At 49.3% G+C, this 27,799-nt stretch overlaps 9 protein-coding genes and 1 pseudogene across 9 annotated transcripts, besides 47 other annotated features; all 10 read left to right on the top strand.

Annotated features, from left to right (window-relative positions):
- On the top strand, window positions 1–1,191 carry Tc00.1047053509895.110 (hypothetical protein, conserved; the record flags this gene model as incomplete). Its single annotated transcript, XM_807143.1, has 1 exon — window positions 1–1,191. A coding segment is annotated over one exon (1,191 nt), but the record flags the coding sequence as incomplete, so codon positions are not given.
- Window positions 1–1,366: a sequence feature (heterozygous, non-Esmeraldo-like haplotype).
- Window positions 1,247–1,278: a microsatellite.
- Window positions 1,331–1,353: a sequence feature (AT_rich).
- Window positions 1,367–2,129: a sequence feature (areas merged during assembly that could not be assigned to a particular haplotype. This can correspond to areas where the two haplotypes were merged or to regions with more than two copies in the genome that were merged during assembly.).
- Window positions 1,483–1,518: a sequence feature (AT_rich).
- Window positions 1,601–1,643: a microsatellite.
- Window positions 1,660–1,721: a microsatellite.
- Window positions 1,770–1,811: a sequence feature (A-rich).
- Window positions 2,011–2,031: a microsatellite.
- Window positions 2,130–2,407: a sequence feature (heterozygous, non-Esmeraldo-like haplotype).
- Window positions 2,224–2,250: a sequence feature (AT_rich).
- Window positions 2,272–2,293: a sequence feature (AT_rich).
- Window positions 2,408–6,205: a sequence feature (areas not merged during assembly with more than two copies in the genome that could not be assigned to a particular haplotype).
- Window positions 2,470–2,510: a sequence feature (AT_rich).
- Window positions 2,621–2,646: a sequence feature (AT_rich).
- Window positions 2,823–2,850: a microsatellite.
- Window positions 2,863–2,909: a sequence feature (A-rich).
- Window positions 3,157–3,176: a microsatellite.
- Window positions 3,411–3,442: a microsatellite.
- Window positions 3,992–5,455, top strand: Tc00.1047053509895.100 (hypothetical protein, conserved; the record flags this gene model as incomplete). Its single annotated transcript, XM_807142.1, has 1 exon — window positions 3,992–5,455. One exon carries the CDS (start codon window positions 3,992–3,994, stop codon window positions 5,453–5,455), a length of 1,464 nt encoding a protein of 487 aa, XP_812235.1.
- Window positions 5,752–5,807: a sequence feature (A-rich).
- Window positions 5,847–5,871: a microsatellite.
- Window positions 6,206–11,841: a sequence feature (heterozygous, Esmeraldo-like haplotype).
- Window positions 7,299–10,265, top strand: Tc00.1047053509895.80 (annotated as a pseudogene).
- Window positions 7,496–7,523: a microsatellite.
- Window positions 10,337–10,357: a microsatellite.
- Window positions 10,450–10,484: a microsatellite.
- Tc00.1047053509895.70 (hypothetical protein, conserved) lies at window positions 10,767–11,540 on the top strand (the record flags this gene model as incomplete). The annotated part of the gene is made up of 1 exon (XM_807141.1): window positions 10,767–11,540. The coding sequence occupies one exon, from the start codon at window positions 10,767–10,769 to the stop codon at window positions 11,538–11,540; it is 774 nt and encodes a 257-aa protein (XP_812234.1).
- Window positions 10,811–10,872: a sequence feature (A-rich).
- Window positions 11,168–11,190: a microsatellite.
- Window positions 11,667–11,714: a microsatellite.
- Window positions 11,842–12,571: a sequence feature (areas merged during assembly that could not be assigned to a particular haplotype. This can correspond to areas where the two haplotypes were merged or to regions with more than two copies in the genome that were merged during assembly.).
- Window positions 11,853–12,629, top strand: Tc00.1047053509895.60 (hypothetical protein, conserved; the record flags this gene model as incomplete). The annotated part of the gene is made up of 1 exon (XM_807140.1): window positions 11,853–12,629. The coding sequence occupies one exon, from the start codon at window positions 11,853–11,855 to the stop codon at window positions 12,627–12,629; it is 777 nt and encodes a 258-aa protein (XP_812233.1).
- Window positions 12,572–12,991: a sequence feature (heterozygous, Esmeraldo-like haplotype).
- Window positions 12,820–12,866: a microsatellite.
- Window positions 12,967–13,020: a microsatellite.
- Window positions 12,992–13,402: a sequence feature (areas merged during assembly that could not be assigned to a particular haplotype. This can correspond to areas where the two haplotypes were merged or to regions with more than two copies in the genome that were merged during assembly.).
- Window positions 13,403–13,956: a sequence feature (areas merged during assembly that could not be assigned to a particular haplotype. This can correspond to areas where the two haplotypes were merged or to regions with more than two copies in the genome that were merged during assembly.).
- Tc00.1047053509895.50 (hypothetical protein, conserved) lies at window positions 13,499–15,916 on the top strand (the record flags this gene model as incomplete). The annotated part of the gene is made up of 1 exon (XM_807139.1): window positions 13,499–15,916. The coding sequence occupies one exon, from the start codon at window positions 13,499–13,501 to the stop codon at window positions 15,914–15,916; it is 2,418 nt and encodes an 805-aa protein (XP_812232.1).
- Window positions 13,957–18,018: a sequence feature (heterozygous, Esmeraldo-like haplotype).
- Tc00.1047053509895.40 (hypothetical protein, conserved) lies at window positions 16,441–19,938 on the top strand (the record flags this gene model as incomplete). The annotated part of the gene is made up of 1 exon (XM_807138.1): window positions 16,441–19,938. The coding sequence occupies one exon, from the start codon at window positions 16,441–16,443 to the stop codon at window positions 19,936–19,938; it is 3,498 nt and encodes a 1,165-aa protein (XP_812231.1).
- Window positions 18,019–19,070: a sequence feature (haploid, Esmeraldo-like haplotype).
- Window positions 18,143–18,177: a sequence feature (CT-rich).
- Window positions 19,071–24,012: a sequence feature (areas merged during assembly that could not be assigned to a particular haplotype. This can correspond to areas where the two haplotypes were merged or to regions with more than two copies in the genome that were merged during assembly.).
- Window positions 20,025–20,047: a sequence feature (AT_rich).
- Window positions 20,072–20,105: a microsatellite.
- Window positions 20,219–20,268: a microsatellite.
- Window positions 20,350–21,423, top strand: Tc00.1047053509895.30 (hypothetical protein, conserved; the record flags this gene model as incomplete). The annotated part of the gene is made up of 1 exon (XM_807137.1): window positions 20,350–21,423. One exon carries the CDS (start codon window positions 20,350–20,352, stop codon window positions 21,421–21,423), a length of 1,074 nt encoding a protein of 357 aa, XP_812230.1.
- Window positions 21,446–21,493: a sequence feature (AT_rich).
- Window positions 21,552–21,593: a microsatellite.
- Window positions 21,674–21,704: a microsatellite.
- Window positions 21,821–24,310, top strand: Tc00.1047053509895.20 (hypothetical protein, conserved; the record flags this gene model as incomplete). The annotated part of the gene is made up of 1 exon (XM_807136.1): window positions 21,821–24,310. The coding sequence occupies one exon, from the start codon at window positions 21,821–21,823 to the stop codon at window positions 24,308–24,310; it is 2,490 nt and encodes an 829-aa protein (XP_812229.1).
- Window positions 24,013–27,799: a sequence feature (haploid, Esmeraldo-like haplotype).
- Window positions 24,373–24,428: a sequence feature (A-rich).
- Window positions 24,660–24,700: a microsatellite.
- On the top strand, window positions 24,758–27,448 carry Tc00.1047053509895.10 (hypothetical protein, conserved; the record flags this gene model as incomplete). The annotated part of the gene is made up of 1 exon (XM_807135.1): window positions 24,758–27,448. One exon carries the CDS (start codon window positions 24,758–24,760, stop codon window positions 27,446–27,448), a length of 2,691 nt encoding a protein of 896 aa, XP_812228.1.

Below are 27,799 nucleotides of genomic sequence, written 5' to 3'. Positions count from 1 at the left end.
ATTGAGGGGGATGACGCAATCGACATTCAAGATATGAATTTCTTGTATGCTTATTACAGGCGTCGGGATAAAACATTAGTCTCATCGGTGCAGGAGGGCACAGTCGTGGATACTTCCGCCGTTGTGGCTTCAGAAATCACCAACCAAAGGAGGGCACGGTGCTACGAGCTTAATTCACGGAAGTACATTGAACGTGTAGTTTTGGCACAGAGGTCACAGCAGAAAATAGCACTTTTGTGGCTTCTTGCAGAATCTATGCGGCACGCCTGGAAACTTTATTTTCGTTTAGCTCAGCTCTATGTGAACTACGTGCCTTTGTACCTACAGGCGGCTGGGGTTACCATGGGGAATGAGGATGACAACGATCTGATGGATATTACCAAAAACAGGTATTACGCCTATTTTTCTTCTGGTACTTTTGACTACGAGTACTACACATATGAGTTTATCCATAAGTGGGAGACTCTTTTTGGGAATGTTCAGAATTATCTTTTTGATGGAGGTACTGGATCGGTGGGGAGTGTTGGCTTTGCTGCCACGCTTCTGCACTCTATGGAGCTCTTTGAGCGGCAACATGAGTTGCAGGTGGGAGTGCGGGAGGTGGAACAGTGGCTGCATTTATGTTGGAAGCGCATGAATACAGCCGCCGTGCTCATGTCATCCCCCATTCCCACAGTCACCGCCACCAACACGATGACAATGACTAGTAGTAGCAGTATTAGTGATTCTGGTACTCCGGATACGGCTGCCGGCTTGCAGCATGACGATACCGCCAATGGAGATGAGACTATCGAGCACAACAGAAAGGAATGCGAGCAGCAACTAGTTCTCACAAATCCTGTAGACGCCACACTCACGTCGGTCAACATGAGGAGGGATGCGATGACGCATGTTCCTATCGACTGGTGGGGCGCGCAGGACGCGGATGTTCGGGCTCATGTCAGTTGGAATCGAAAGAAACGGAAGTTGCTTCAAATTTGCCTCGGAAGGGCGGCGCTACGTCAGACGGTGCCAGCGGAGGGTCCAGACAACATCGCCAGCAGCCCGAAGGGCACTTCACCGCAGCTGCAGGCATGGATGCCGGGGGCGCTCGAACCCATTATGGAGGACAACGGCGATGAGGAGGCGCAGCCATACCGCGTTGTCAACGTTGGATGCTTCGGCTTCTCGTTCTTTTCACGATGGGATTAAATGCGACACGGTCCGATCCTCGTGTGACTTCACTTCTACAGCAAAGAAGGATTAATATATATATATGTATTCATGTGTGTATGTATGGGCCACTGCTGTTGGCAGCCGTTTACATACACCCACATGTAGGGAAGAGGGGAAATAAAAAAAAAAAAAAAAAAAGAGACGCAAATGAATAAATAAATGTTTTTTTTTTTAAACGGAAAACAGTCGAGAAGGTGTGGTGTTTGTGGTGAACGGGTACAAAATTTGTACCCGAAATCAACGAATACGTATCAAACCATCCATCGGTTTTTAAAATTCATGATATATAAATATATAAATATACACGCGGAAATACATTCACATTAGACGGATGGATATATGAATATATAAATATATGTTACCTCGTTTTTTTTATATATTTGTATCTCTCTTTCTCTCTCTTTCTTTCTCTCTTACTCTCTTTCTCTGTGTGTGTGTGTGTGCATACATATGGATTTACACACATGTATGCATATATTTATATTTATATTTATATTTATATTTATGAATGGATGGATGTGACTGAGATGTGTTTGGGGGAAAACGAAGATTTGTTCATTTTTTTTTTTTTTTTACTTTTATTATTTTTATTATTTATGACGACGACGACTGCGCTTTATTGTCTTTGTTAATTTTGTTACTGTCATTGCCCTTCATTTTTGTTGCTAAGAAGATGAGGAGGGAATGAAGAGGAACGAACGAGAAGGAAAACCAAAAACCAAAAACCAAAAAACAAAAAAAAAACCGTTGAATTTAGGAATAAAAATGTCACACGTACTTTTTTTTTTCTTTGGGGTTGTTGTTGTTGTTGTTGTTTTCAGTGGTAATGTGAAGGACACATATGCGAGGGGGGAATACAAGCATGCATGCACATGCCACATGCACCCACAAGTACATGGGCGTGCTCTCTATAAATGGAGAGGGGGTCATTGCGTGCATGTGGGAAGAGGGAGATCGTCAGTGACGGTGTAAACAGGACAAACAAACAGAACAATTGCCACAAATATCTTTTTATTTTTATTTTTTATTTTTTTTGCTTTTGGATAGGCGCAATGGATTTTTTTTTTAAAAATATTTTGAAGATGGAAGCACGTGCATAAAAGTAAATAAATGTCTGTCTTTATTTCCTTCTTTACTCCTTCTCGATGTGTTTATTTGGGCACTAAAGAGAAGGAGGGAGGGGGGAGTTTATGTCAAACAGAGGCATGCAGACTGCAGGTGGCAAGTAGCTACAGAAGGGAGTGAAACAACAACATTTTATTTGAAAATAAAACAATAATAATAATTAAAAAAAAGGAAAACAATGAATAATAACGAAGCGAGTTGTGTAGGATGACAACAGAACAGAGAGGGGCAAAAAAGAAGACAAAAAAACAACAACAAAAGGAGGAGGAGGAAGGAGAGGATATATATAAATATATATATTTTATTGTTTTCTTATGGAGATCCAAGGGCGTTTTGTTGCGATGAATCCGGTCAATCTTTTTTTTTTTTTTTCTCTTTTGTTGTTGCTTCCCCCTTTTGTTATTTATATTTATGCGTGTAATTGTGTTTGCATTCAGTGGTTGGGTTTTGCTGTTGGTTTCTTGTGGGATGATAGAGCCCATTGTGTGTGTTTGTGCGTGTGTGTGTGTGCCTCCCCTTTGGTTATCTTTTTTTTTTTTTTTCTTTATTGTTGTTTGTTTGTTTGTTTTGGTGAGAGGATAATCCTCAAATACACACCGCACGTTGGTGATGATGGGAGGGTTATGCGTGCTGCTCCAGCCACCAGGATGCATGTGAAGGCGGATACACACACACACACACACAGAGAGAGGGAGAGAGGGAGATATGGAGGGAATTGTGCATGTATACTTTCTTTATGAATGAAGGAAAGGCACACCGCATGAACCTCACCGCATTTTCACACATCCAGTTGCTTTCTTTTTTCTTTTTTTGGATGTGGGTGGGTGGGTGGGTGGATAGATAAGGGTGTCGGTGTACTTCCTGCGCTGTGGATGTGATTTATTCCCGACTGTTGTATTTTTACACCCCGCCATGTTCTTTTTTTTTGTATTTTTTTATGTTTTTTTTTGCATAAATGAATCGGGACTCCGTTGCGGAGGGAACATTTCGCCTTTCCAACCATCCGCGCTATCGTCTCTGTCGTAGTCAAATGCCGCGGCCCAATTTGTGTATTACGATGTTCGGTATGCCTCTCTCCCCCTTTCCCTCTCTCTCTCTCTCTGCGTGTGTGTGTGTGTCCGACGGGTGGTGGATAGTTTGTCTGTTGCTGCTGCGCAGCGCGGGGGATTTCAAAGTATATGTTTTTTTTATTGTTTAGTGCTTCCCCTTCCCCACTTCCCTAATTTTTTATGCACGTCGATGCGCTCTTTGTTTGTGTCGGCAGCGGCACGACGGTGCATTTCACGGAGTGGCAGGGTCCACGCACTTCCATTGCCACACTTTTTTCTGCAAGGGGGTGTTGTGGGCGCTGTGGCTTTTGGCGTGGCTCTACAGACCCGGCTGGGTAGTTTTTGTGGAGGGTCCTTTTATGCTTTTTTATTTTTTGCACCTTTTTTTTTTTGGCGCCAGTCACACACGGCGTCCCTGAAAAGAACAGAGGCAAAAGGGAAGGTTATAAAGACAGGGGAGACACGTCAGGAGGGCGGCGGTGTTGCAGCTCTGCCCGCTCGTGCTGATACGAGGTGGGAGGAGAAGGAACGGCCACAGGAACAGTTTTTCTTTCCGTGCGTACACTGCGGGGAGGCGTAGAAATTCATCGGCATCTACGGGGATGTACGAGGAGATGACCAGCACGGAGACGGCTACGGCCACGTGCGACGAGAGCACCGGAACGGAGTTGAACGAAGAGTTGGAGTTTGTGTTCAAAGTTGTCGTAGTGGGCGACTATGGCGTGGGCAAAACGTCACTTGTAAAGCGACTTCTCAGTGTGCCCTACACACAGCGGGGGGATGACGCGGCCGTAACGCTGGCGGAGGAGTCTCCCGCTGCGAGTGACCCCTGCCGGTCTGTGACGCCGACAGTCGGCACTGATTTTTTCTCACGTGTGGTGCGAAATGTGCGTGGTGGTCAACATGTGCGGCTGCAGTTTTGGGACACGGCGGGGCTGGAGCGGTACGCCGCGGTACATGCCACAACACACCGCAACGCATCTGCCGTGATGGCCGTATTTGACGTGAGCGATCGACGCAGCCTGGACTCGCTGCTCTCGACGCACCTGAGCACGGCCGCTCGCCACAACCCGGAATTGGACCAGCGGAGTGTGATTGTGGTCGGGAACAAAACGGACCTCCTGTTGACATCGAAGGAGAAGGAATTATCAAGCCATAAGCCGGAGTTTGTGACGCAGCGTGATGTCCAATTGGGACTCTTGGACGCACTTCCGGATATCGTCTACCACGAGGCGAGTGCCGTCACAAATATTGGCGTGAGTGGCCTGCTGCATTCCTTATGCCAGGCTCTGCTTAAAGTGCATGGCGGGGAGGAAATCGAAGAGCTGCAGCCTGCGACAGGGGAAGCGGGAACACAGCTGCAATACTCCGTGCTTCCCAAAGGGCATAGCACCACTTCTGCTGTTGATACGACAGCCGCGGCATCCTTCGCGGGGACGGAAGTGTCACCAACGAAAGCGGGCCATTCTACGAGCGAAGGCAATGACAGCAACGCCGCCCACAACAAGGACGCAAAGGATCCTCATGTCACTGAGAAACATGCCGACCCCTATGACATGCCTTTTTCCAAAAGTTTAAAGGCGTGTGAGGTGGCAGTCAATCCCTCCGTTCGTGAGTGTGCCGCGGCTTTAGAGGAGAACTCATTGGAAGATAAAAACCGGTATGATAGCCACACGAGTTCCATTTATGATGAAGAGCCCGCGTCACCGCCCCTGGTGTCTCACACCCTCTTACGAGGACCCCGTCAATTAGGTCCTCTGTCGGCTCAAAGGGAAGGAAATAATTCCAATTTACTGTTACATAGCAACAAGGACGAGGATGAGTGTCGGAGAACGACGGAGTACAGCAGCGCTGATTCGGGTGACTTTCAGCGGGAAATTGAAGATCGATTTAAACGTGCAGAAGACACCGCAAGAAGAACCGCTGCAGAGTCACGGAACTCTCAGCAGCAGAAGAGCAAAAAAGCGTCCAAGGTGAATTTATCGCGGTGTTATGGTGGTGACCGTCGTGCTGGCAGCGGTGGCGATGGATCGGCCGGTAGAAAATCAAGGGGATGCAAGTGCTAGACTTTTTTAAAGGTCAATGGCAAATGGCTTATTTTGCCTTTTTATTTTTATTTCTTTGTTGCACCTTTTTTTTTTTTCCTCCTTTTGCTTAAAAAAAAAAAATTTCCGTATGATCGTACCGTCATGTGCACCCCAGGGATATAAATTTGCCAGTGGCGGGTGTGCAAAAAACCTTCCATGAAAACTGGCGGGGTTTACGCATATCCTTCGCCCTTTGGATAAAAATACGATGCGTGTGAAAGAGCGAGGGATGTGCAGGTGATTTTAATGACGGGTGAATTTTTTTAAGAAAGGCATTTCTTTGCTTTTTTTTTGTTTTTACCGTTTTTTTTTCTTTTTTCCCTTTTTTTTTCAACGTTGTGCATGTATGGCAGGTGGGTGGGGATTAGGCGTCTGTCTGTCTGCCTGTTTGTCTGCGTTTCTCCGGGCTGCCGTTGATGCAGTAGGGATTGTGGGCGATTTTGGGAAGCGTGAGGATACAACTCCTCCTTTTTGGGTCCCTGCAGCGGTTTGGGAGATGCGGTGCAGCAACAACATGAGCGGTGATGAAATAAATGCAGAATGCGTTGGAGGATATGAGTGCCGCGTGTGACGGCTTTGCATCTCTGAGTTGTGGCAACAAAAAGCGCCATGATGGTGATGATGCGGCGTTTTGTGAGGGGTGATTGGATGCGAGGGCTGCAGGACAGACCGTCGTTTCTTTGTTACGGCTGATTTGTCTACTAGGATGTGCGGAAGTCTGCGAATAAATCTGGTTTAATGGTCTAAAAGGGGGCGGGCGTCCTGCGTGCGACAGCAGGAATGTTCACCGAAGCCATTGACAATAACCGCTTTGCATTGTGCAGAGGGAGGAGAGTACATGCGGCAAGCAAGATTTAAGAGTTTGGCTAAAAGGCAGAAAATATACACACACACACACAAAAAGGGGTGGGACTCCGCGAGAAGACGATAGAGATATGTGGGGGAGGGCGTCAACTGTCCATAATATCCTCAGTCCACCCGGCTTTTGTTCCCGAAGCAATCACAGCAGCCGTGGAGGACATGACTGCTCCTTTCCAAATGACATCTTCCATGGGTGCGGGATTTTTCTGCCTGGGCCGCAGAAGAGGCGGTAGACTTGGCACATCCATCCTGAATTCATTTGAATAATTTTGGCGATTCGATGGAAATGACAATATATGCATGACAAGAGTTGCGGCACGAAGGGTTTTTAGGGTTTAATGATTTCCCCCTTCTTTTTTTTTTTTTTTTGCTCTTTGAGCACGTGCCGTTTTGCGTTTTCACGTGTCTTTCGACGAGTGCGTTGCCTTGGCATACTCCTGGGATGGATGTCTCTCCGAGTGTGACATGCGCCTTTTTAATGAACATTTTTTCTCTACAAGCGCATCGTGTCTTTGGCAATGAATTGACTGTCAACGGGACGGAGGACGGTGTTGAGGGTGAGATTAGCTGCGTGTAACATTGATCTTGTGCGCAGGGAGCAGGAAGCGGCAAGCGGCCTTCTTGGCATTGTGATTCCTGCCGTGTGGCGGGCCCAAGTTTTGGGTGGCCCTATGCAACGTACGGCCTATTTCTGGAAAAGGAGAAAATACATTGTATTTCTAACAGAAAGGCGTAACAGCAGTAGCAGCAGCAGCGGCGTATTTTTGGGTTTCTCCGTCTTTGAGTGGGTGTTGTTGCGTTTTTCACGCGAATCTGTTAATATATATATATTAGGGATAATTAAGTCATATGGGCATTTTTATTTGTTTTTATTTTTATTTCCATGCGTTTTGAGTGGGAGGGGATTTGGAAAGTTGAGGGCCGTGCATTCGGTGTGAGAGTGACTTTTGGCGGTCTTTTCAAATGTCTTTTGTTCCCACTTCTTTGTGTATGAAGACATGCATTGCGCTGTTTGGCGGGGCTGCTGGGCTTCTTGATGGAACGACAATAATAAACAAAAAAATGATACGAGATGATGGCGACAAAAGTGTGTGTGTGTTGTCGGAAACTACCGAACTCTTGCCAGTCTTTTTATTACTTTTTAATTCTCCCTTCATTCACACACACACACACACACACATACACATATTGAGAGAAGTGTTTAAGGGGGGTATTTTGTGGCGCGGCGATTTCATGTTTTCCAGGCGACTTGACATGTGCCGTCGGTCGGGCATGCGTCTGTTTCCGCGCGGATGCCAGCAGGAGTCTTGGCGTCTTTTTCCTGCACTGCCACCAGGCACAGCGGTATCACAGCGAGGCTTTGGGGGCCCGGCGATGATACCGCAGAGCAATAGGAGGGAGAGGAGACGCATCGACCGCCTTCTCTTTTCCCAACAGGGCGTGCGGAAGATGCTGGCACTTTTTCCGTCATTGAGGAATATGGCGGGGTGCTGGAGGAATTTACGCTTGACACGTGATGGGGGCGCAGCTACCGTTCCACACGTTCTCCGCTCTGCGCAGCCGGGTGGCAAAGGGCCTACGGCTGGGGACGGCAAAAATGATTCCGAGGGAGAGTCCGATGACTCCGCCGCCACAGCAGAGGATAATGGCAACGAAGATTCATTGGTGGAGCGCTCCGTTCTGTTTGTGCTTTTCATGTTCCTGCTTTCGTATGTGCTCTACCGACTTGCACAACCGTCAGGGAAGCCTACAGGATGGGCCTCACTTATGAAGCACGCGGACATTATTGAGAGCATTCATCTCTACCAAAACTATGCGCAGGTTTATATGGAAGAGGCGAAAGTTTACCTGGGCCTGGTGGATGACCAGCACACGCAGGAGAAGCTTGAGATGCTGCGTGCGGCATGTATCACCGCCAAGGTGAATAAGCAGCAGTCGAAGAAGGAGCCGAATGATGGCACGAACTCTGCCGGTTTTGATGTTGTTATGAAAGGAACACCACTAGCGGAGCACGTTCTTGTGGGATTGGGCGTCTTTGCGTGGGTGATTCCGTTTGTATTTTTTCCCGTTTTTGTCATGATTCTTTCCAACTCGATTGGAAAGTCGCTTGCGGCCACCGTGGATGCAGGGAAGAAGTCACAGAAAGTGAAGGACATGGTGTTTCGTGTGGAGCGTACATCCAACACACGGTTTCACGACATTGCGGGAATGAAGGAGCCAAAGAAAGAGATTACGGAGGTGGTTGATTTTTCTGCGACAGCCTGAGCGCTACACGGCGCTGGGCGCGAAGATACCGACAGGTGCTCTCCTGCTTGGCCCACCAGGCACGGGAAAAACCCTCTTGGCCAAGGCGGTGGCAGGGGAGAGCGGGGTGGGTTTTATTCCTGTCTGTGGCTCGGACTTTGTCGAACTTTATGTTGGCATGGGCGCGCTGCGTGTGCGGCAGCTCTTTGAGACGGCGAAGAAACAGCGCTGTATTGTTTACATTGACGAGATTGACGCCATCGGCCTCAAACGAAGTGGGGCGGGTCACGGCGAGAAGCAGGAGCAGGAGCACACGCTGAATGAGCTCCTTACCCAACTGGACGGCTTCAGTTCGGGAAAACGAGGTGATGTAATGATTCTCGCTTCCAGTAATGTGGCGCAAGAGATGCTGGATCCTGCACTGATCCGTCCTGGCAGGTTTGATCGCATTATTCATGTCGACATGCCTGTCATCTCGGAGAGGATTGATATTTTCAAGGTGCACCTTAGCGCTCTGCGGCTCTTGAAGGAGACGGGTGATCCCGCGGGGACTGACGCGGTGGATTCATCGGCTGACGCCGCCACGACGACAGCTGGCCGAGAAGACAGCGCTGAAAATCCTGCAACGCAAGTGAAGGGAGGCACCGCAATGGACGACACGGCTGTGGGTGCGGGGGACGATCCCAACGCATCCACGACGGTAAATGACTCTTCCAGCAGCACGGCCTCCCCGTCGTCATCGACAGCGACTGCGGCTGCAACTCCAAATGTTAAAGAATCGGCGCTCACCATCAGTCGGCTGCAGCAGGAGCTGGACGAGGAGAGGCAAAGTCTAAAGGAAGAAGAGGGCCTTTCGGGTCATGCCTCGTTTGACTTCCGTTCCCTCTTGGCAAAGAAGAGCGAGAGGGAACGCGCGCTCATTAGCACCTATGCGGAACGTTTGAGTAGTCTCTGTCCCGGCTTTGTTGGCGCCGACATCGCCAACGTATGCAACGAGGGGGCGATTCTTGCTGCTCGCGAGGCGTGCGAGTTTGTTGACATCTCTCATCTTGAGCGTTCCATTGATCGTGTGCTCGCCGGCATTGAGCACCGCAGCCGCGTGCTGACACCATTCGAGCGGGAGGTCGTCGCCCACCACGAGGCGGGGCATGCGGTGGCGGGATGGTTCCTTAACCGAGCAGAACCGCTCATGAAGGTTTCTATAGTTCCACGCGGCGGCTCCGCCCTCGGCTATGCGCAGTACCTGCCGAACGAAAATCGCATGCGCACGGCGACGGAGGTTCGCGACTCCATCAGCGTGACGCTTGGCGGTCGTGTGGCGGAGAAGATATTTTTCAACCATTTGTCAACAGGTGCCTCCGACGATCTGCGAAAAGTGACGCACATGGCGTACCAATACGTGAGCTCCTTTGCGCAGCGGCCGGTGTATCCTGCGCCCGGCACACACGGCACACGTTTTGTGAAGCCGTTTGGCCCAAAGGTCTCAAATGAGTTGGACGTGGAGGCCAAGAAGCTTGTGGATGAGGTCTACGAGTCCACGTACAAGCTTTTGCTCTCCAAGAAGACAGAGATGGAGACGCTTGCCAGACATCTGCTGCAGAAGGAGGTGCTCACGTACGATGACGTTGTGGGCTACTTTGGTGTGCGGAGCTCCAGACTCTCGGACCGAAAGAAGAATTCGTAGAAGTGAATTGAGAGTGAGAGAAAGAAAGTGAGTTGGGCCGCAGGAACCTTTTTGCACGGTGGTTCCCTCCCTTTTTTTTTTTTTTTTTTTTTACATCTCTCCGCTAAAATCTGCGCCCTTCCCCCAATGACTGTCAATGGAAATGGAACGAGTAATCTTGAATGCTTTGTGTGCAGACGATCAAATATACAGACATATATATATATACATATATATGTACACACATGGGCGTCTCTGTCCTGCCTGGCGTGCCGCATGACGCCATTGTGGCGATGTTTTCTACCGCAGAGCTGAGGTGGAGGTGGAGAAGGCGGTGAAGAAGAAAAAAGAAAATATATATAAAGAAACCGCAAAGGCGGTTTTGGGGATCCCTCGTCATACCGCACCACGTGCGTGTGGTTGAAAGTGATCCCACAGTGAAATAATAATAAATGAAAAAACAACAACACACACACGCATCAGGAAAGAGCGGGAAAAAAGCGTCTATTTTTGCATAAACGAATGAATTTTCACCCAAGCGGTGAGGATTTGGGGAAATTGGCTGCTTTTCTGTTTTTTTTTTTTTTTTGTCTCCTGCTTTTTTTCCCTTTTTTTTTTTTTTTTTTTTGTGGAGCGAATGTGGAGGTTTGTGCGATGATAAAAATTCGCATCCTCCACCTCAGTGTCCTCTCGGAGGATGCCGGGGACTTCCGGCACGCCGGCCTGTACGTCGTGATGCGTGTGGGCGATGAGGGCCAACGCACGAGTGTCCTCGTAGAGGGCGAGAGAAAGTCGTGGGACGAAGTGTTTCTTTTTCGTCAGCCGCCGTCCCTTCCCGCTGTGGGCGTTGGGATGTCGCTGGGGGCACCTTTCATTGCGAGTGGCCCGATGGCACGTGACACGCCGCACTATTTGTCGTCGTTTCATCATCATCATCATCATCATCCGCTTACCACACATGACAGCATCGCTGCTGGCAGTAGCATGGACGCCATGGCGCTTGCACCCCCGTGGGTTGGCGACCCGTACGGCCTCCCGACGGTTGCACTGGAGCTTTGGCGTCATTCGGCGACCTCCGACGACTGTCTCGCGAAGTATCAATTTTGCCTACCGCACGACAAGTGTGGAGGCGTTTTGGATAGTTGTGTGCGGCTCATGAGTGCATCATCGTACTCTGTGGAGTTTGCCCTTCGGGTTCGTGTGGCCTTGTCGCATTCTGACTCCACCCATGCAATCCGGCGTCCCCCCGCTCAAAATACCATCCCGCTAGAAACGCCTGTTTCATGGGGTCCGTAGGCGTATTTTGGCTGACACGTGTCTTGTAGAAAATGAACGTCAATTAGCATCCCACGGAAGAGGGTGGAGGAAAGAGGGGGCTACTTCGCATTGACTGCAAGTGACTGTGCATAGAGAGCTGTCTTTTCTCTTTTTCTTTTTCTCTTCTCTCTCTCTCTCTCTCTCTCTCTCTCTTTGCGTGTCTGTGTGCTTGGTGTGTTTGGTTGAGCACATCGCAGGGAAGAGAGCAACACGTGTCAGCAAGGCGTAGTGCATCCTATTTATTTGTATACGCATATACATACTCATATAAACATATAAACAAAGAGCGAGATGGGGAAGCTGCAGGTGTGTATTTGTGCAGCCCGTAACTTGCATGACAGCCAAGTCTTTGGCTTACCGGACCCCTACTGCCGAGTACGCATGGGTGACCATGGATACAAGACGAAGGTCATCAATAACTCGCTGAATCCCGTGTGGAACGAGACATTTCGATTTCAGGTTGCCGATGAGTCGACAGCACAGTTGTGCGTTGAATTGTGGAATAAAAACATCATTTCCGACGATCTCATGGGGACATATAGTCTGTCGCTGGGTCACATGACACGAGGCGTGGTGAACGACGAGTGGTACCTGCTGGGACACTCCAAAACAAATTCGGAGCTGCACTTACGTGTCCTCGCGTGTGACTTTGGTATTAACCCATCGCCCAGTGATGTGTGGAAGATCACCACGGACATTAACAATGACCCGGCACTCGGTGCGGGGAAGAAACCCCCGTTGGCCGCCGCCCCTGTGACTATTTCGAGTAACGTGAACAATACGCCGATTAATCCGAACATTGGCCCTGCTGTTGTTCCCGCCGCAGTTTTAATGCAACCACAGTCATTTCCGCAAGCACCTGGCTCTTTTCCACAGCAGCCTATGTATTTTTCACCGCCACCGGCCCCAGTTGGGTATTACCCGCAACAACCAATGTACTACCCACCACAGCCGCCAGGGATGCAGCAGGAGCAACTGCACTCACAGTTTGAAGCCCCTTACACTGGCGTTCTGCCTTTACAGATGGTTTCCATGATGAACCCAAAAGATCACAACTTCCATTATTGAGGAAGAATAATGAAAAAAGGAGAGTTAACATGAAGCAAATGATAAAAAAAATGATGCATGTTGGTGTGTTTTTGTATATCCGTGGTTTTTATACACACAAATATTGACTTACCATGCATCAGTCTACAGTGAAGATGGAGTGAATCGGATATGTGTGTTTGGAAGGTTATTTTTACTTTGTGTCGCTTATTTTTATTTTTCTTTTTTTTTCCTTTTTTTTATTTTATTTTATTTTATCCATCTTACGTACTCTCTTGCATGGTATGAGCCGTATGCGCTCATCGCTGAGTTTTTTGTATATGTATATTTGGAAGTGCATCTATCACACCCGCACGTATTCTTTTTATGTGCATTTGTGTGTGTGTGTGTGTGTTTGTTTGCTTTTTTGTTTTGGGGGGCGTAAGTAAATGTATGAAGGCAGAGTGAATTGTGGACGCTGTAGTTGAAGGCAGCATTGTTTTTGCATGTGGAAAGGGGGTGCCTTAGCACACACACACACACACACCCAGGTCTTGGAAAGGGTGAGGAGGGAAGTGGAAGGGGTGAGGTGGAAAAAAAAAGAAATATCTGGCAAACCCCCGCTAATTATCCCCCGACACAAACGCACACACACACACAGAGAGAGAGAGAGGGAAAGAGGAAGGGGTCAAATGTGAGGATGATATCCATGCAATTTATTTCTTGCTGTTTTTATTCAATTTTTGTTGCCTCAGAAGGGCATTTTGTGCGGGTTGCCCTTTGCAGCGGTGTTCCCTCTTTTTGAAGGCACCTTGACGGGAGGGGGGAGAGGGAGAGAGAAAGAGAAACAAATAAAAAAAAAAAGACCACAGGAAGTAATTAGAAGAACAACATCAAAAAAGGGGGCGTTCATGAGTGACTCGGAGTCCATCGTATTCCGTGAGCAAACGGCAAACAACTCCCTGCAGAGTGAAAATATGCAGGACGCTTTAATCCAATCCTCACAAATGCCGTCGGCGTCTCCGGCGCTGGACAAACCGCCGCTTCACCACACCAACCAACGGGGCTCCCGTACGAGCACTCAGCCGCGTCCAGAGGCAAAACACGCGAAGAAGTCTTTTGCCGCTGGCGAACGGTCGCACGACGATGCGGTCTCCGAACACAGCCAGAGCATCCACTTCTCCTTTGATGGCGCTGAGCATAACGCCTCCATCGCGAGTAGGGCCTCTGTGAGGCGGGCGAACGGTCTCCAGCCGCCCCCCAAACGTGGCGGAGGTCATCTTGAATTGCGATCGACTCATCTACGCCGCTCGGGAAGTCAGAGGACGGATTCAGAGGATGAATCCATTCAGTTTGCTTTGGAGACCTCCAATAGCCACGCACGGCCAAAGACCACGGTGCATTCCGAGGCGTCGCCAAACGACAGCATCTTCTTCCACGTCGTGGATGACACGCGGACGGATGGCGTCAATTCCAGGGCCAGCGGCAATCCGCAGCATGACGCCAGCACGGATGGCATTGAATTTACCGTTTTGAATGAGACGGAAGGAGCGGCGGAGGGTTCTTTGGGGAAATCGGTGCAGACACGCACCGACGCGGAAAAAGGGCGAGGAGTCGAATTGCCAGTTGAGAAGAAGCGCTTGAAGAAGACAGTTTTATCAAACAGGCTTAGGCGCCCACACACAGTTTTATTGCGTAGCGGGAGGGTCTCAAACCCACCGGCCACGAAGCGCTCTAATGGGAAAAATTTGACGGAAAACATTCCTCCAGCCACATTGTCGCCTGCAGAAACTGGGCCTTTGGATACCCCTGCGATACCGACACCAAAACCACTGGATGCCACTGAGGCGCAGCTTGAATCAAATCGTATGCCTCCAACTGCTGTCCCTATGCCTTCCAAAGATGACCAATGCACATCAAAGGCTACACCGAAGGAATTGGGCAATATTTTATTTCCAACGCGACGTTCGCGAAGCACCGGCTTCACGGATCCGATTGGTATAAAAAATGCGTCAACTGCTGCGGCCAAAAAGTCGACGGAGGGTTCGCCGCCTCGCATTTCCATTGAAGTACCGTCGCCGTACCCCCGACCGCAATCGGAGGTCATGCAGCCTTCTAATTCAGATACGCTGGACGAGTGGATTTTTCAGGCTAAACTCTGCACGGAACATTGGCGTCTCTTCAATGACTTTCAGAGGGAAGAGATTTTGCGTTTGATTGAGCGCATTGCGAAGGCACGCCAACCGGACTCATTTCTTCAGGTCATTGACACGGGCGTAAAGGAGAGAAAATCGACACAAGCTGCACCGGGTGGATTTGCCAAGCTTTACAAGCAAAGAGTTTTCGCCACACAGAACGCTGCTTTTTGCCGAGGCACATCTAACACCGTGCCCTCGACAATAAAATTGGCTTCTAAAGTCCAACCGCGGGCACGTTCAGCGACGTCACACGGCATTTCGACGTGCAGATCACCGTTCTCTGGACGGACGCAGGACCATCGTCCTCCCGTTGCCAGGCCACCAAAGGCGGCTGAGGCAGGACAGCTTCCCGCAGCCCCACAGAGGCCCCCACAGAGGCCCCCGCACGCACCGTCGCGGAGGTCGGCAGGCGGCAGATGCCTTTCTCTTTTTCAAGACGCGTTTTCGTCTGATGGCGTTGCGAAACTCGCCCAGACGCTTGGTGTGGTGTGGCCTCCTTGGTCACCGGATGCACTTTTTTTTGTCTCCGGCGCCCGCCTGACTCCGCAGCAGAGGGATGAGTTCTACAAGGCGGCTGAGCTTCAGAAGGCAGCCTTTGCGAAGCTCCACGCGGAGTTACAACACTCTTCTGCGGCACAAAAGAGGGAGACAAAAGGTGCCCGCCAGAAAAAAGTGACGCTGTCGCGTACTTCCATCCTCCGCAAGGCCTTTGATTTGATGGATGTGGACACACGCGGCATCATTCACACCGCAGATCTTCCGGCGTTGCAGCATTTACTTGAGGCGGAGCGGCAGGAACTTGAGACAAGGGCGGCTGATGGAGTTGCGGCTTCTAGTTTTCTTACAAGGGCGAGGGGTGAGCAGCGCATTCTTAAAGGTACGATTGATTCCAAACGACCTGCTACGAAACCCGAAGATGATGCCACATCTATCGCTAAGAAGGTTATGCTGCACGGTTTTGTTTTAGAGATTATTTTTCCGCTTATTCGTGCCTCTAATTTAGTTGTGGTTGACTTTGCCTCCCTTGGCCTTTTGGTGTTTGGATCCTTGTGCCTTTCTCAAAAGGGCGCGAGCGCGAGTTTTGTGAAATGGTTCCAGGCCGCATTACACTACTTTGAGGCTCTTGCATAGACCGGTTCCTTTTTCTTGTGGATTTTTTTTTCCTGCATGAGCCTTTTTTTTCTGTCATTGTGTGGATTCCATTTGGACGGAGTTTGCCCCTCCCCTTTTTTTCTTCTTCCTCTTTCTGTGTATTTGCGTCTGCATGTTGCGGTGTGACGTTATCTGTACTACTTCCTCTCTCTCTTTTTTTTTTCTTTTTGTGTTGGATGCATGGGAATGGACATGATAGATACTTGTTTCTTGCCGCCCCTTATTTATGGCCACTTGCTTGTATTTCTTTTAATAGTTTTTTTTTTTTTTCTCGTATTGTTTTTCTTTTCTTCTGTGCGCCGGACTCTTCATAAACACGTTTTGGCCTGGTCTGCAAGGATGAGTAACGGCGACGTGTAATCACAGACGGAGGAAGCAGGGAGCCCCAAATTTAAGCGTAGAGTTACGTGTTTATAGAGACGGGTATAGAAAAAAACAAAAAACAAAAAACAAAAACAAAATAAAAGCGACTGGACAATTTGGGGGTGCGTGGGCGAGTTGACATGTCGATGCGCACACCATATTCTTCCGCAACAAGTCTGGCGGATAGGGCCATCTCGCCGTCGCAGTGTTTATACCCTCGCACGACTGCCAGGCAAATCCACCCACTGGTGTTTTCTCCAATGACACCGGTGGACCCAAAAACGATGTCACCACATTACCCCGAGTCGCCTCAATCCCTGCAGAGCGGAAGTCCCGAGGCAGAGGGGCTTGGCAGGACGGAGCCGCAGTCATTGCTGCCGACGTTTTTGGCTGCGGATTTTGATGTCGTCGATGTTTCCGCACGATTGGAGAATGAGTTTTTTAGTGCTGCTCACTCCGCCGAGTTGAATGGTAGCAGAAGCCGTCATCTGCAGGAGACGATAGATCGCCATGAGAACTGCTCGTCGGCAGAAAAATTACTTCATCGCAACGGTAGCTGCTGCCGTATGGATGTCACTGAGGAGATGACGCAGGTGTTCCAGGAACCGATGACGCCGCTGCGCGAGGCATCTTCACTTATTGAGGAGAACCGCGAGGGCCAAGATGACGCCGAAGACGATCGTGCTTCCAATTCCCCTTCCTCCGTGCATACTCCGCCTGACAACATCATTCGTTCTTCGTTGATGCTGACGCCGCCGTGGACGCCCGTTCTTGCAACTCCACGGAAATCTGCCAAACGACCCTCACCGCAAACCTTCACGCCGTCAGCGCACCGGCGCGGTGTGTCGTCACATAATTTAAGTATGGAATCGCGGGAAGTCTGTGGTGTGCTGCCGCACATAACTCATGCAGATTACCTCCCACCCAATAGAAACCCGTGTTCACCGTATCTGGAGTATGCGGATGAGAGACAGCTCTTGGTGCAGCTTCGCATGGAGGAAGAGGAGGACGAAGAGGAGATGGATGGTGGTTTGATTTCCACAACAGATGGGATGTTGCAACGTGCGGATGCATGTGCCATTGTGCTTGAACAAACTGTTCCTATCGCCAGTGCGGTGCGAACAGAAAAGTGTCGATCTCCGTTGTTCCCTACAGCAGGAAAAGGTGGTGGGGGCACGAATACGTTTCTCAATGAGGTGCGCGAAGAAGATGATATCACAGGCCTTTCTCCTGTTTTAGTGGAAATGGACTTGGCTATGCGAAAAAATGCGTCTACGGCAGTGGAGACAGGCGACGTTAGTTCAGGGAATCATTTTTTGGACTTTTTTGGATTTTCTGACGACGGGACGAGTTTAGGGACTGTGCAGAATGAGACGCCGCATCGTTTGTCTCGTGAAGCCGAGGATGTGGCATGTGATGCGTCCACGCGCGACCTTACAGATGGCCAGACATCTTTTGAAACGCTTCCAAATAAACTTCTGTGTACACGTGTTTTTTATGACCTGCGCGGCCAGGTGGGGGAGCAGACATCTCCTCCTTCAAACTCCCCATGTATATTGCACAATGCGGCACAATGGGACCGTACTGTTGGTATGCATGTCTCAAGGAATACGATCCATGAAACTGGTCTTTCTTTTCAACCGTCACTCTTGTCCTCCTCTTTATCGATCCGCGGAGATTCTCAGGCCGTCTTTTCTGCAGACAATTCAGGAGACCTTCCGAGTCAATTGCAATTGCGCAATTGTTTGTCCGTGCATTTCCCAGTTAAATTTGATTACCCCACTGCGGGATACCCGGGGAGTGATGCGGAGGACGAGATACCGAGAGGACATGTCAATTCCAAAGAAGAGGAGAAGGAAGAAGAAGAGGAAGAGGAATTTGAACCCGGTGATCGGTTTTGTAATCATCATCGCTATCAATTTTTGCATTGGCTACATTGGCGAAAAGCATATGATTTTGTTCCAAACCATTTGGATTGCAACGGGGTTGTCTGGCTTGTGACACACCGCGTGGATGGCCTTCCGTATGCCGTCAAGGAAATACCGGGCACGCAGCAAAACACTCTGCAGACGGAGCTGGAGTGCCTCACACTCGGAAACGCCTCCGTGAACGCGTTGCAACAGCAGGCGGCTGACTACATCACACGGTACTTTTCTGTTTCACCGTATAGTGTTGTGTCATGCGATTCACATGAAAGTATGGCGTTCCTGCTGCAGACAGAGTACTTTCCCATGGGAAATGTGATGGAGTGGGCGTTGGACCCACACGGACTTCGAGGCAAAGAGTTTCGCGTTCCACCGGAAGATTTTTGGTCGTGTGTGCTTCAACACGGCCTTTTGGCGATGGAGAGTCTTCACGCAGCTCATATTATTCACGGCAACCCTCTTCCATTTAATCTGTTTATTTACAGCCCAAGGCATTACAAACTCGGTAACTTTGGTTCTGCAGTGAAGTTCCCGAGTACATACCCTGTGGGCTCTCCAAATGTGTTTTTGCCGTCAAACATGGCGGATGGCAGCCCATGGACACCTTATGAGATGGATATCTTTCTCTTTGCCCATAGTATGCTGCAGCTGTGGAATCACTGTATTGACAAGCGGAAGCTGGTCTCGAATGCGGTCCAAACCTTTGATCATGATAGCGAGAGCACACTTCGTGAGATATTCATGAAAGATGCCATGTGTATATCTTTCAGTGGGTTTCAAGAGGACCGGGTGAAGGGTTATCATGAAATCTCCGATCATCTTTGGAATGTGTTGCAGGCCGCCCTCCGTCGGACCCCGATAAGTACTCTCCTGAGAATGTTGGAAGCCCCCTCACGGCTCCAGTGGACACTTTTCTCGCTCTTTGATACGGAAGAATTTTATCTGCTGCGGCGGAAGCGTCGGTTGAAGCGGATGCTCGAAGAACGTTTACAGAGGAAGGCTCAGGAGGAAGTGAAACGCCAATCTTTCCCTTCGACGAGTGTGAACTACGTGGACGATCCGGTGATTCTTCTTCCTCCTGCGGAGTGGAGTTGCCGAGGACACACCGCCCATTGTTGCTCAGATGTTCAAATCCGAGGGAGCATGTCAACGGCGGCACCACCACTTCCTTTTCAATTGCCACTGGCCTCCAACACATTTGCCTCTTTAGAAAATGGCGTTGCTTTATCCCCAGGACGAGGGAAAAATGAGTCTTGTAATCATAGAGTTGCTGCATGTAACCGTCATGGTCGCAGACTATTCAATAGACCGAAAAGACTAAAGGAAGAAACGCCGTTGAGTTCGTGTGACACCTCTGCGGCATCATATTCACCTCATCTCTTTTATGCAACGAAGAAGTTTAGTCTTTTAAAAGACAAAAACTGCAGTTTTAATTATTTGCCTGAAGAAGATATGGAAAATACATCGATGTTAAGGTATGCACACGGTGAACGGCCACCTTATATACGGAGCCGTGTTGACGCCAACATCTCTTTTGCCAATCGAGACCGATTGGATGCAAATCTTTTATGGACAATTCGTCAAATTATGGCTGTTATGAATTGGGAAGACGCTTTGAAAGGGATTTCTTTGCATTTTGACGAGAGTGTCCCTGCACGGGGCTTATTTTCACTTTCACGCTACGCTGTGAGACCCCTGACATCATGGGAATAGAGAAAAGTAGGCTTTTGTGATGGACAACAAGGGCGTAACAAAAGAATAAAGCAGAGGCGAATACACATGAAAGAAGCATGAGGCCCATTATTATTAAATTTTTTTTTTTCGTCCAAGGCGAAATGGGGCTTATTGCGTGCGTGCGTGTGTGTGTGTGTGTGTGTGTGCTGCGATTCATCATAGAGATTTTGTTTTTATTTTGGTTTGTCTTTGGATCCCCTCTCTTTTTTTTTTTTTTTATTTTGTGTGTGTGCGCTGTAAACATTTTGGGATGTATGTTTTATTTTACTTTATTATTGTTATTATTATTTTGTTGTTGTCGTTTTTATTCCAACCTCGGCGTCACCGTCGGTGTGGGATCCGCATTGCTGTATTGAGGAGGGTGTGGGTACCTTTGATGCCACGGAAGGCATGGCAGTTGGTGTCCCTTTGTGTTTTGCGTCGGCTGTCGTCTTTTTTTTTGTTTTTGACAGAAATTGTGGCGTGGGGCGATCAAAGACCCCCTTTTTTGTGTCTTTGTGCTCTTTTCTTTTTTTTTTTTTTCCTTGCCGGTGGTGGGGCGGTGAATGGCAGGCGCATCCTCGCCACATTTACAAACACGCACGGAGAGAAGGAAAGGAATCCGTCCAACGGCGCATGTATCGATGCCGCTCTGCACACAAACTGTTGGAGCTTGACGCGGCGTACCACCTTTTTGCGTGGCCCTGTCGCACCGTCGTGGATCTTGCGGCTGCACCAGGGGGGTTTGCGCAGGTGGCATTGCAGCGAATGGCGTGTACATCTCTCCCCACTTCCACGGAGGACGTACGGCCGGTGGTGATTGCCTTTGATCAGCGCCCCATTGAACCCATGGAGGGGCTGTTCTCTGTTAAATGCGATGTGAACGATCACCCACGTGTCATGGCGTACACGGCCCGGCTGTTGCGTACATTGCAGGGTGAGAATGAAACCCAAAGGAAAGACGTGCATGTCGTCCTCCACGATGGGGTGTCTGTTGTGAAGGGACAGTCTTTGTTTTCCGTGACATATGGTCAAAACCAAATGGCATTGGGGGCTTTGCGACTTGCCGGGTCTTTTTTTGCCTTGCATACCCATCACACGTCCGCACGACGTCTTGCATGCGGAGATGTAAAGCACCACGATGACAATAACCGATCGACAAGGAAGTTTATTACAAAGGCCATGCATTCCTCCCACTTTAACACGCTACTGGAGGCGTGCCAACTCTACTTTTATGATGTGCACGTTCATAAACCCTCCGAGTGTAAGCCGGAGAGTTTGGAGACGTACATTGTGGCACGAGGTTTCTCTGCACGAAGGTGGCTGCTGGAGGAAAAACGGGCGAAGGACCTGCACCCACGCTTGAGCCTTCCGCCTCGCCGAGAGGATGTGGTTTCTGGGCGGCAAATGATGTGGCGATGTTGGGGCTGTCGTGAGGTTCGCTTAGGGACATCACCGTGTCCATTGTGTTCTGCTGGGCTTTAAACCGCCCGCATCTCATGCGGGGTTATTATTTATTTATTTTTTAATGTCTTTTTTATTTTTATTATTTTAAGTGTTTGTGTTGAACGAAGTGTTGCCATAATTTTTTGTGAAAACAAGGGAGAGGTGTTTTTATTTTTTATTTTTTATTATTTTTTATTTTTTTATTTATTCCTTCTGTGCCATGTTTGACTGTCGGGTGCCAGTGATATTTGTGTAAGGGCGGAGGAGCAAAGGCAATTAAATAACACATAAAAAAAAAAAAAGAAAAAGAAAAAAGAAAAGCTTAAGGAACAGGAAACAGAAGGGATAAAAGGAACATTACATTACATTATATTTATATTTACAATATAAATACATACGCATACAAAGAAATATATTTATTTTTAAAAGGGGGGAAATGCGGCACTTTGCGTTGGCCACACGCAGAGTTACTGCCGTGACATCTCCGGTGCGTCTCTGTTTTCGAGCGACATCAGCTCCCGCATCAAATCCGGTTGCAGCTCCAGAGACCACTACAGTGAGGGAACCGCAGCCACGACAGAAGGAAAACGTCTTGAAAGTCCCCTCGATGACCCTAGCGCAGCTGCTTACATCGGTGGTGGGGGAAATGCAGAAGAAATCGTTAACTCCAGCCGTACATGAAAACGTGACACAGAACAAAACGGAGGGTTCCTTTGAGGAGGCTGCCAAAGATGCGTCCAAGGAGGCGAAAGCGGGTTTGTTGCCATACAAACTATCTCCTGAGAAGTTTATTATGGCAATAAGCACTTACATTCGTCGTGAAGAGGAAATGGCATTAATGAGCCGTTCTAATGTGGTTGCTATGCGGCGGCAATACTTGATGTTGCGTGCCAAGCAACCCCGCCTCTCTTCCAGTCAGCGGGATATTCTTCTTCACGAGGCGTCATGTATTGTGGAGAAGAGGGAAGTGCCACTTAACGTGGCAGCACGCCTGCTAAGACCACGCTGGCCAAATTATTTTATGGACGTCGTGGGAGTTCGTCATCACGCTTTTTTGGTACAAAGTCTGCGTGGATGGACTGTGGAATTGATACGGGATGGCAAGTTAACAGCAAAGGAGGCCCGAAGATTCTTAATGCAATGCCCACGTCTGTTTTTTGGCCAAGTCTCGCTCATGGGATCTGTCGTGGAATGTGCACTGTCGGATGTTAATACTATAGACGATCCGGAGCTTTTGATAAAACTTATGTGGTCTGTGAACAATGCCAAAACACACGCTCCGGACCATTTCTGGAGGCGTATTGTTGACAAACTGGCAATGTTAAATCGCTCTATGCGGGATCAAGTCGGGGATGCTATTCGCATTGGGAAGGGAAAAGATGAGAAGAAGAGTGAGGAGGAAGTAACCGAGGCCAATTCCGTGATGGTTGGCCATGTCTTTTCTGGGCTGACAACCAGACAACTGTTCCGTATACTTCGTGTGCTGCGGAAGGAGCGATGGTGTGGTGATGTTTCTGTAATTTTTGATTTTATGGACAAGGCGCTTAAAAATATCGTATTTGAGGTGGAGGCAACACAAGTCGCTGATACGAAGTCTTCTGAAGGCCCGCCCTTACGACGAACGGTGGTGCAGCGTGTAAAGAAGGCTTCAGACTTGTCGCCGGTGGAGCTGCTTTCTTTGCTGAGTATTGCAGGTGAACTTGGGGCGGACTTTCACGTGTCATTGGCGCGTCTGTCGGAATATCTGCTTTCCCCTATGACACGGTACTTGGACCGGGATTATCTCCTGCTCCTCACCACCTGTGTCAGACGGACCCGCTGCGACTCAGCACACCTTGTGCAGACAATTGTGGACACGATTGTGCGGCGCGGTGTCACGTATTCGTTCTCCCTTGCCTTAACAAAAGCCGTGTTGCGAACCATCCTACAGAAACCCGCGTTGCTCTCACACCTGACACTTGCCCCTTTTATGGATCACATATTTTATCTCTGTGATACACACAAGCGGCATTTACGTGCGTCGCAGATTCTTGCGTGGGTGGAGTTATTGTATGCCCTTTCGAGATTGTATGCACCCTCGTCATCCGTTGGTGTGCGGGTTCGGGCTGCTGTAGAGTCCTTCGCCGATCCTCTAATTGCAATGTTGGCGATCGAGGTTGTACCCACCTCCATCGTTTCCCGCATGCTGGAGTACACGGTCATACTTGGCATGCGGAAGCAGCCACAGTACCCTCTCACCGCGAAGCTGTGGGAGGACCGCAACACACTCGTGAATGGGCGTCGCGCGCACGCGGATTCTTTGGGAGGCGGTGATGAAAATGACACGGCGTCGCCGGATCACGGCCCGGCGGAGGATGTGACGTCGGAGACAATGGAAATGGAAGAAGCTCCTAAGGGCGAGGTTACCAAATCTGTTAAACGTGTGTATGATGAGCTTATCTCCGTCTATGAAAGACAGACAGTTATGCAAATGCCTCTTTTGAAAGGGGAGAAAGAGCGGGTTTGCGAAACTTTCCAGCGAGTTGGGCTCTACAGCATTTTTATGGGAGCAGACATTATGAAGCAACTGCATTTGAGAGATGCCGCATCCACAAGCAGCGCGTCGACGTTGCGTCACAGGGCACTATATTCACGGCCCCTATCCACGTGGATTGAGCGAAACGTTGCTTCCATTGTTGATACACGCATTCGGAATGCAAAGATATCACCAGAATCTACAGACAACGATGTGCTTCGCCTGTTCGGCCACCGTCAGTGTGACGCCGCGAAGGTGCGTCGCTTTCAGGTGCTTCTGATGAGCTCTCCGTTACTGCTGGCTCGTGAACGCCGTAGTTTGTGGGAGTATACATCCGAGCTGGCGCGTCGATTTGGTGGGGTTCAGGAGAAGTCCCTGGCAGAAGAAATGCTTCGCAAGGCCCTTCACTAGAGTGGAAATTGAGAGAAGAAATTCAAATTAAATTTTAATATTTTGTGATCACATGATTGTTCTTTTTTTTCCTTTTTTCTTCATTCTTCTTCTTCTTCTTTCTTTTTTTTCTTTTTTTGGGTGGTACCGTACCGATGATATAGCGAGTTTGTGAGCTGTTTGGTTGGCTGCATAATTTTATTTTAAATTTGTGTGTGTTTTGCCTGCCCATGCGGCGTTTTTGTCTTTTTTATCCCTTTTTTTTTACTTTTTCCCCTCCTTCCTGTTTTTGTTATTTGCATGTTTTCTGCGAGAACGGGGTGGAGGAAATAATCAAACAGAATTGACGTTCTCATTAGAGGGGGAGGTGACAAAAAGAAAAACAAACAAACAAAAACAAAACAAAAATAATCATCAAAGGAGGAAAACGGGGAGAAGTTGTGTGGGTGGGGGGCAGCACGGCCGTCGATGTATCGTTTCTGCTGCCGGGGTGCGGTTTGGCGTCCAATAAACAGAAGTCATGTCTTGAGTGGCTTGGCATGGTGTGCCTCACAAGGCGTCCCACCGGCCGACGACGGCAAACCCCGAGAAGCCGCACGTCATGTTGCGCCGTCCGACGAAGACGTGGCTGAGATGTTCACGGCCGATCGTGAGGTGCCCACATCCCGCACTGGGAGTAAATTATCGGATGCCGCTATGGAGTTCACGCGGGTTGACTCCGTTGATGACACTGGCGGGAGAAAACACGCGGAGCATTTTCGCGATGCCACGGACTTTGATGGGGAGGAGGATGACGATGATGATGAAGACATCGACGATGTGAGGAGACGGCCATCACACGTCCACGGACACGGCGGAAGAAGGACGGCGGAGGATCTTTTGGCAGATGAGAATGAGTTGCCGCATGAGTCGGACGAAACGGCATCCTCGCCTCCTATCGACATCCTTTTAGGGGCGGAGGACGAGGTTGCAGAACCCTCTGTGCTGCATCCGATTGCTGAACGACAGGCCGTTGCCCGAACAATGAACGCTGTGGAGCTGGTGGAGATGCTTGTGCTCTACCTCCGAGCAACGGAAAATCCTCGCCTTGTGTCCGCCGAGGAGGAACACGTCTTGTTTCCCGTTGTCATGGAGCGGCTGAATGAACTTCACTTGGGGCAGATGCTTGATATCGTGGAGTGTCACTGGGCTCGCTCCACCCTTGTACGGTACGGCATTACATTTAAAGACATGGTGCGTGATCGTATTGCCATGCTCGCATCTGTCGCCGGGAAGGATGCCGCGCAAAAACCAAAGCGGGCATCACGCGTAGATAAGGGCTTTGGTGAGGATGATGATGTAACCAACGACGTGGATGACGATGTTGATGACGATGCGGATGCTGGAGAGGTGTACGCACACGAGGTCAAGGCACCCACATTGGACCCTATCCTCCTTCAGGCGCGTGACGAAATGAATGCAGAGGGTGTACTTCGCTGCATCATCGTTATGGGTATGAGTGCAGGCCGGCGAAAGAGAGATTTGCAGTTTTTTCAGGCTATGGGTATGTTCCTTGTGCATCATGTCAACCACTACAAGGACCCACATGACTTGGTACGTGTGCTGACAGCTTTTGCACGCGCTAAAATTGTTCCACCGAAGGGTTTTCTTGCGCTTCTTGGACGACGGTTTGCCGTGCTGAATAAAAGAAAGCCGTTGGGTGCCCTTCCCAGCTACCGTGCCTTTGTAAACCTGTATAAGATGGGGCACGATCAGATGAATAATTTTAGGTTTCTGGCAAATTGCATTTATGAATCCATGGACGCAAATGTAAAGTCCGAGAAGAAGCGCCAGCGGTTGCTGGAGCTACAGAAGAAAAGTGGGACCACCGATGCCGCCTCTGCCGACGCAACAAAGACAACCGCACAGTCCGAAAGTGCTGAAAGCAACGAAGATGGCTCTACGATGGAAAGGATGATGATGACAGGTGATCTTGACCCACAACTGCTGCAGTTTATAAAGGCGAGGGAACGATTTAAACGTTTGACAGAGCTGAAGCCGTCTATGTTTACAAAACTTCTTCTTGTGCTCGCTCGATTTGGCGCTCCACACCAGCAGTACTTACGCCCTACTATCGTGCCGCTTATTCTTCCCACATTGCGTTGCTTTCCACCACCAAGCTTCTCCCGTCTTTTGCGTGCGTTGTACCTTTTTAGGACAACGGACCTTGAACTCATTGAGCCCATTATTGACTATCTGGCAGACGATCTCGGTGTTCAGTCGGTTATTCCTGAGGATGTGTTGGAAATGATTCGTATTGTTTCACCCGCGGAGGCGCCGGTTCCACGTAACCTCTCCAAAATACTTCTGCTTTGTGAATCTGTATACGCGGGCGTGGATGCGGCACCGGTGCGGCTTATTCTTCCCACCGATATGTGCTCGGTAGCCGCCGCTCTTTTGAGAATACAGATGAAGGAGGATGTCCCGCTAGACGCACTGGACCCTCTCACTCGTCTGATGGAAGTCTTTGCAGATCGCCTTTATTCTTTGTTGCAGCTGCATGTTGTCTCCCTCACGCACGTTGATATTTTTGCGGATTTATGCCGACAGCAGCAACACCCAGATGTTTCTGGAAAAATTGCCAGGCTTATTCAAGAGCGACGCCGTCTAAGTTCTACGGAAGGGGATGATGACTACTACAGTCGGCTGGACATCGACGTGCGTGAGACCTTTCACAAGATCATGGTGGTGAATGATTTCAAGACGTATGGGCAATACCGACCGACCCCTGGGGTGCTTCAGGTGGACTTTAAACAGGCACTGACGGAAGTGAGTGCATTTGACGTGCTGGAGGCTACACATCTTTTTGCTCAGGCCTTCCCCAAAACACTGCGGCCGACGGTCGTGAGGCACCTTAGTCGCAGTATCATTGCAAAGCTTGGCGACAGCGGCGAGGAGGTCATCACGGAGGATAACACGATGGTTCTGCGTCCTCCCCGGGAGCTGCTGCTTACGAAGGAGGATCTCGTAAAGTTTGTGGAGTTGGTGCAGGCAACCCCTTTGAAGCGGGTGAAGGAGTCGCCTGTGGTGTGGCGCTTCATTGAGGAAAAGGCACGGCGGCTGAGGATGAGTGAATTGCTGAAGACCGTCGAGCAGCAGGCTGTCGTTGCGACGGCGTAGGCGGTGGAGATGTGCCGTAATCGCGATTGTCTTTCCCACCCCGCACAATCGCCTTTACACGCACAAACGAGGCGGCACCCACGAGAACACACACAAAAGCGAAAAGAAGTGGGGAAAAAAAAAAAGAACTGATAATGATTTATCAACGGCAATAAACACAAATATATTTATTTATAGAAACATTAAAAAGGGGATGCGGAGAGTCTTCAGACCTCCGTATGTGCGTCTTTTATTTCATACTGCAGTTGCCGGTGGAGCGGTGCCCGTGACAACGTCTTAACGCAGGTATCTTCGAAGGAAAGGATGGGAGAGTGTAGTGAAAAAAAAGGAAAAAATAAAACAAAATAAAAC

The sequence above is a fragment of the Trypanosoma cruzi genome, genomic scaffold (assembly GCF_000209065.1).
Source record: "Trypanosoma cruzi strain CL Brener 1047053516513 genomic scaffold, whole genome shotgun sequence".
Taxonomy (NCBI): domain Eukaryota; phylum Euglenozoa; class Kinetoplastea; order Trypanosomatida; family Trypanosomatidae; genus Trypanosoma; species Trypanosoma cruzi.
The sequence above is the reverse complement of the archived record's forward strand: the minus strand, read 5'-3'. Positions and strand labels throughout refer to the sequence as shown.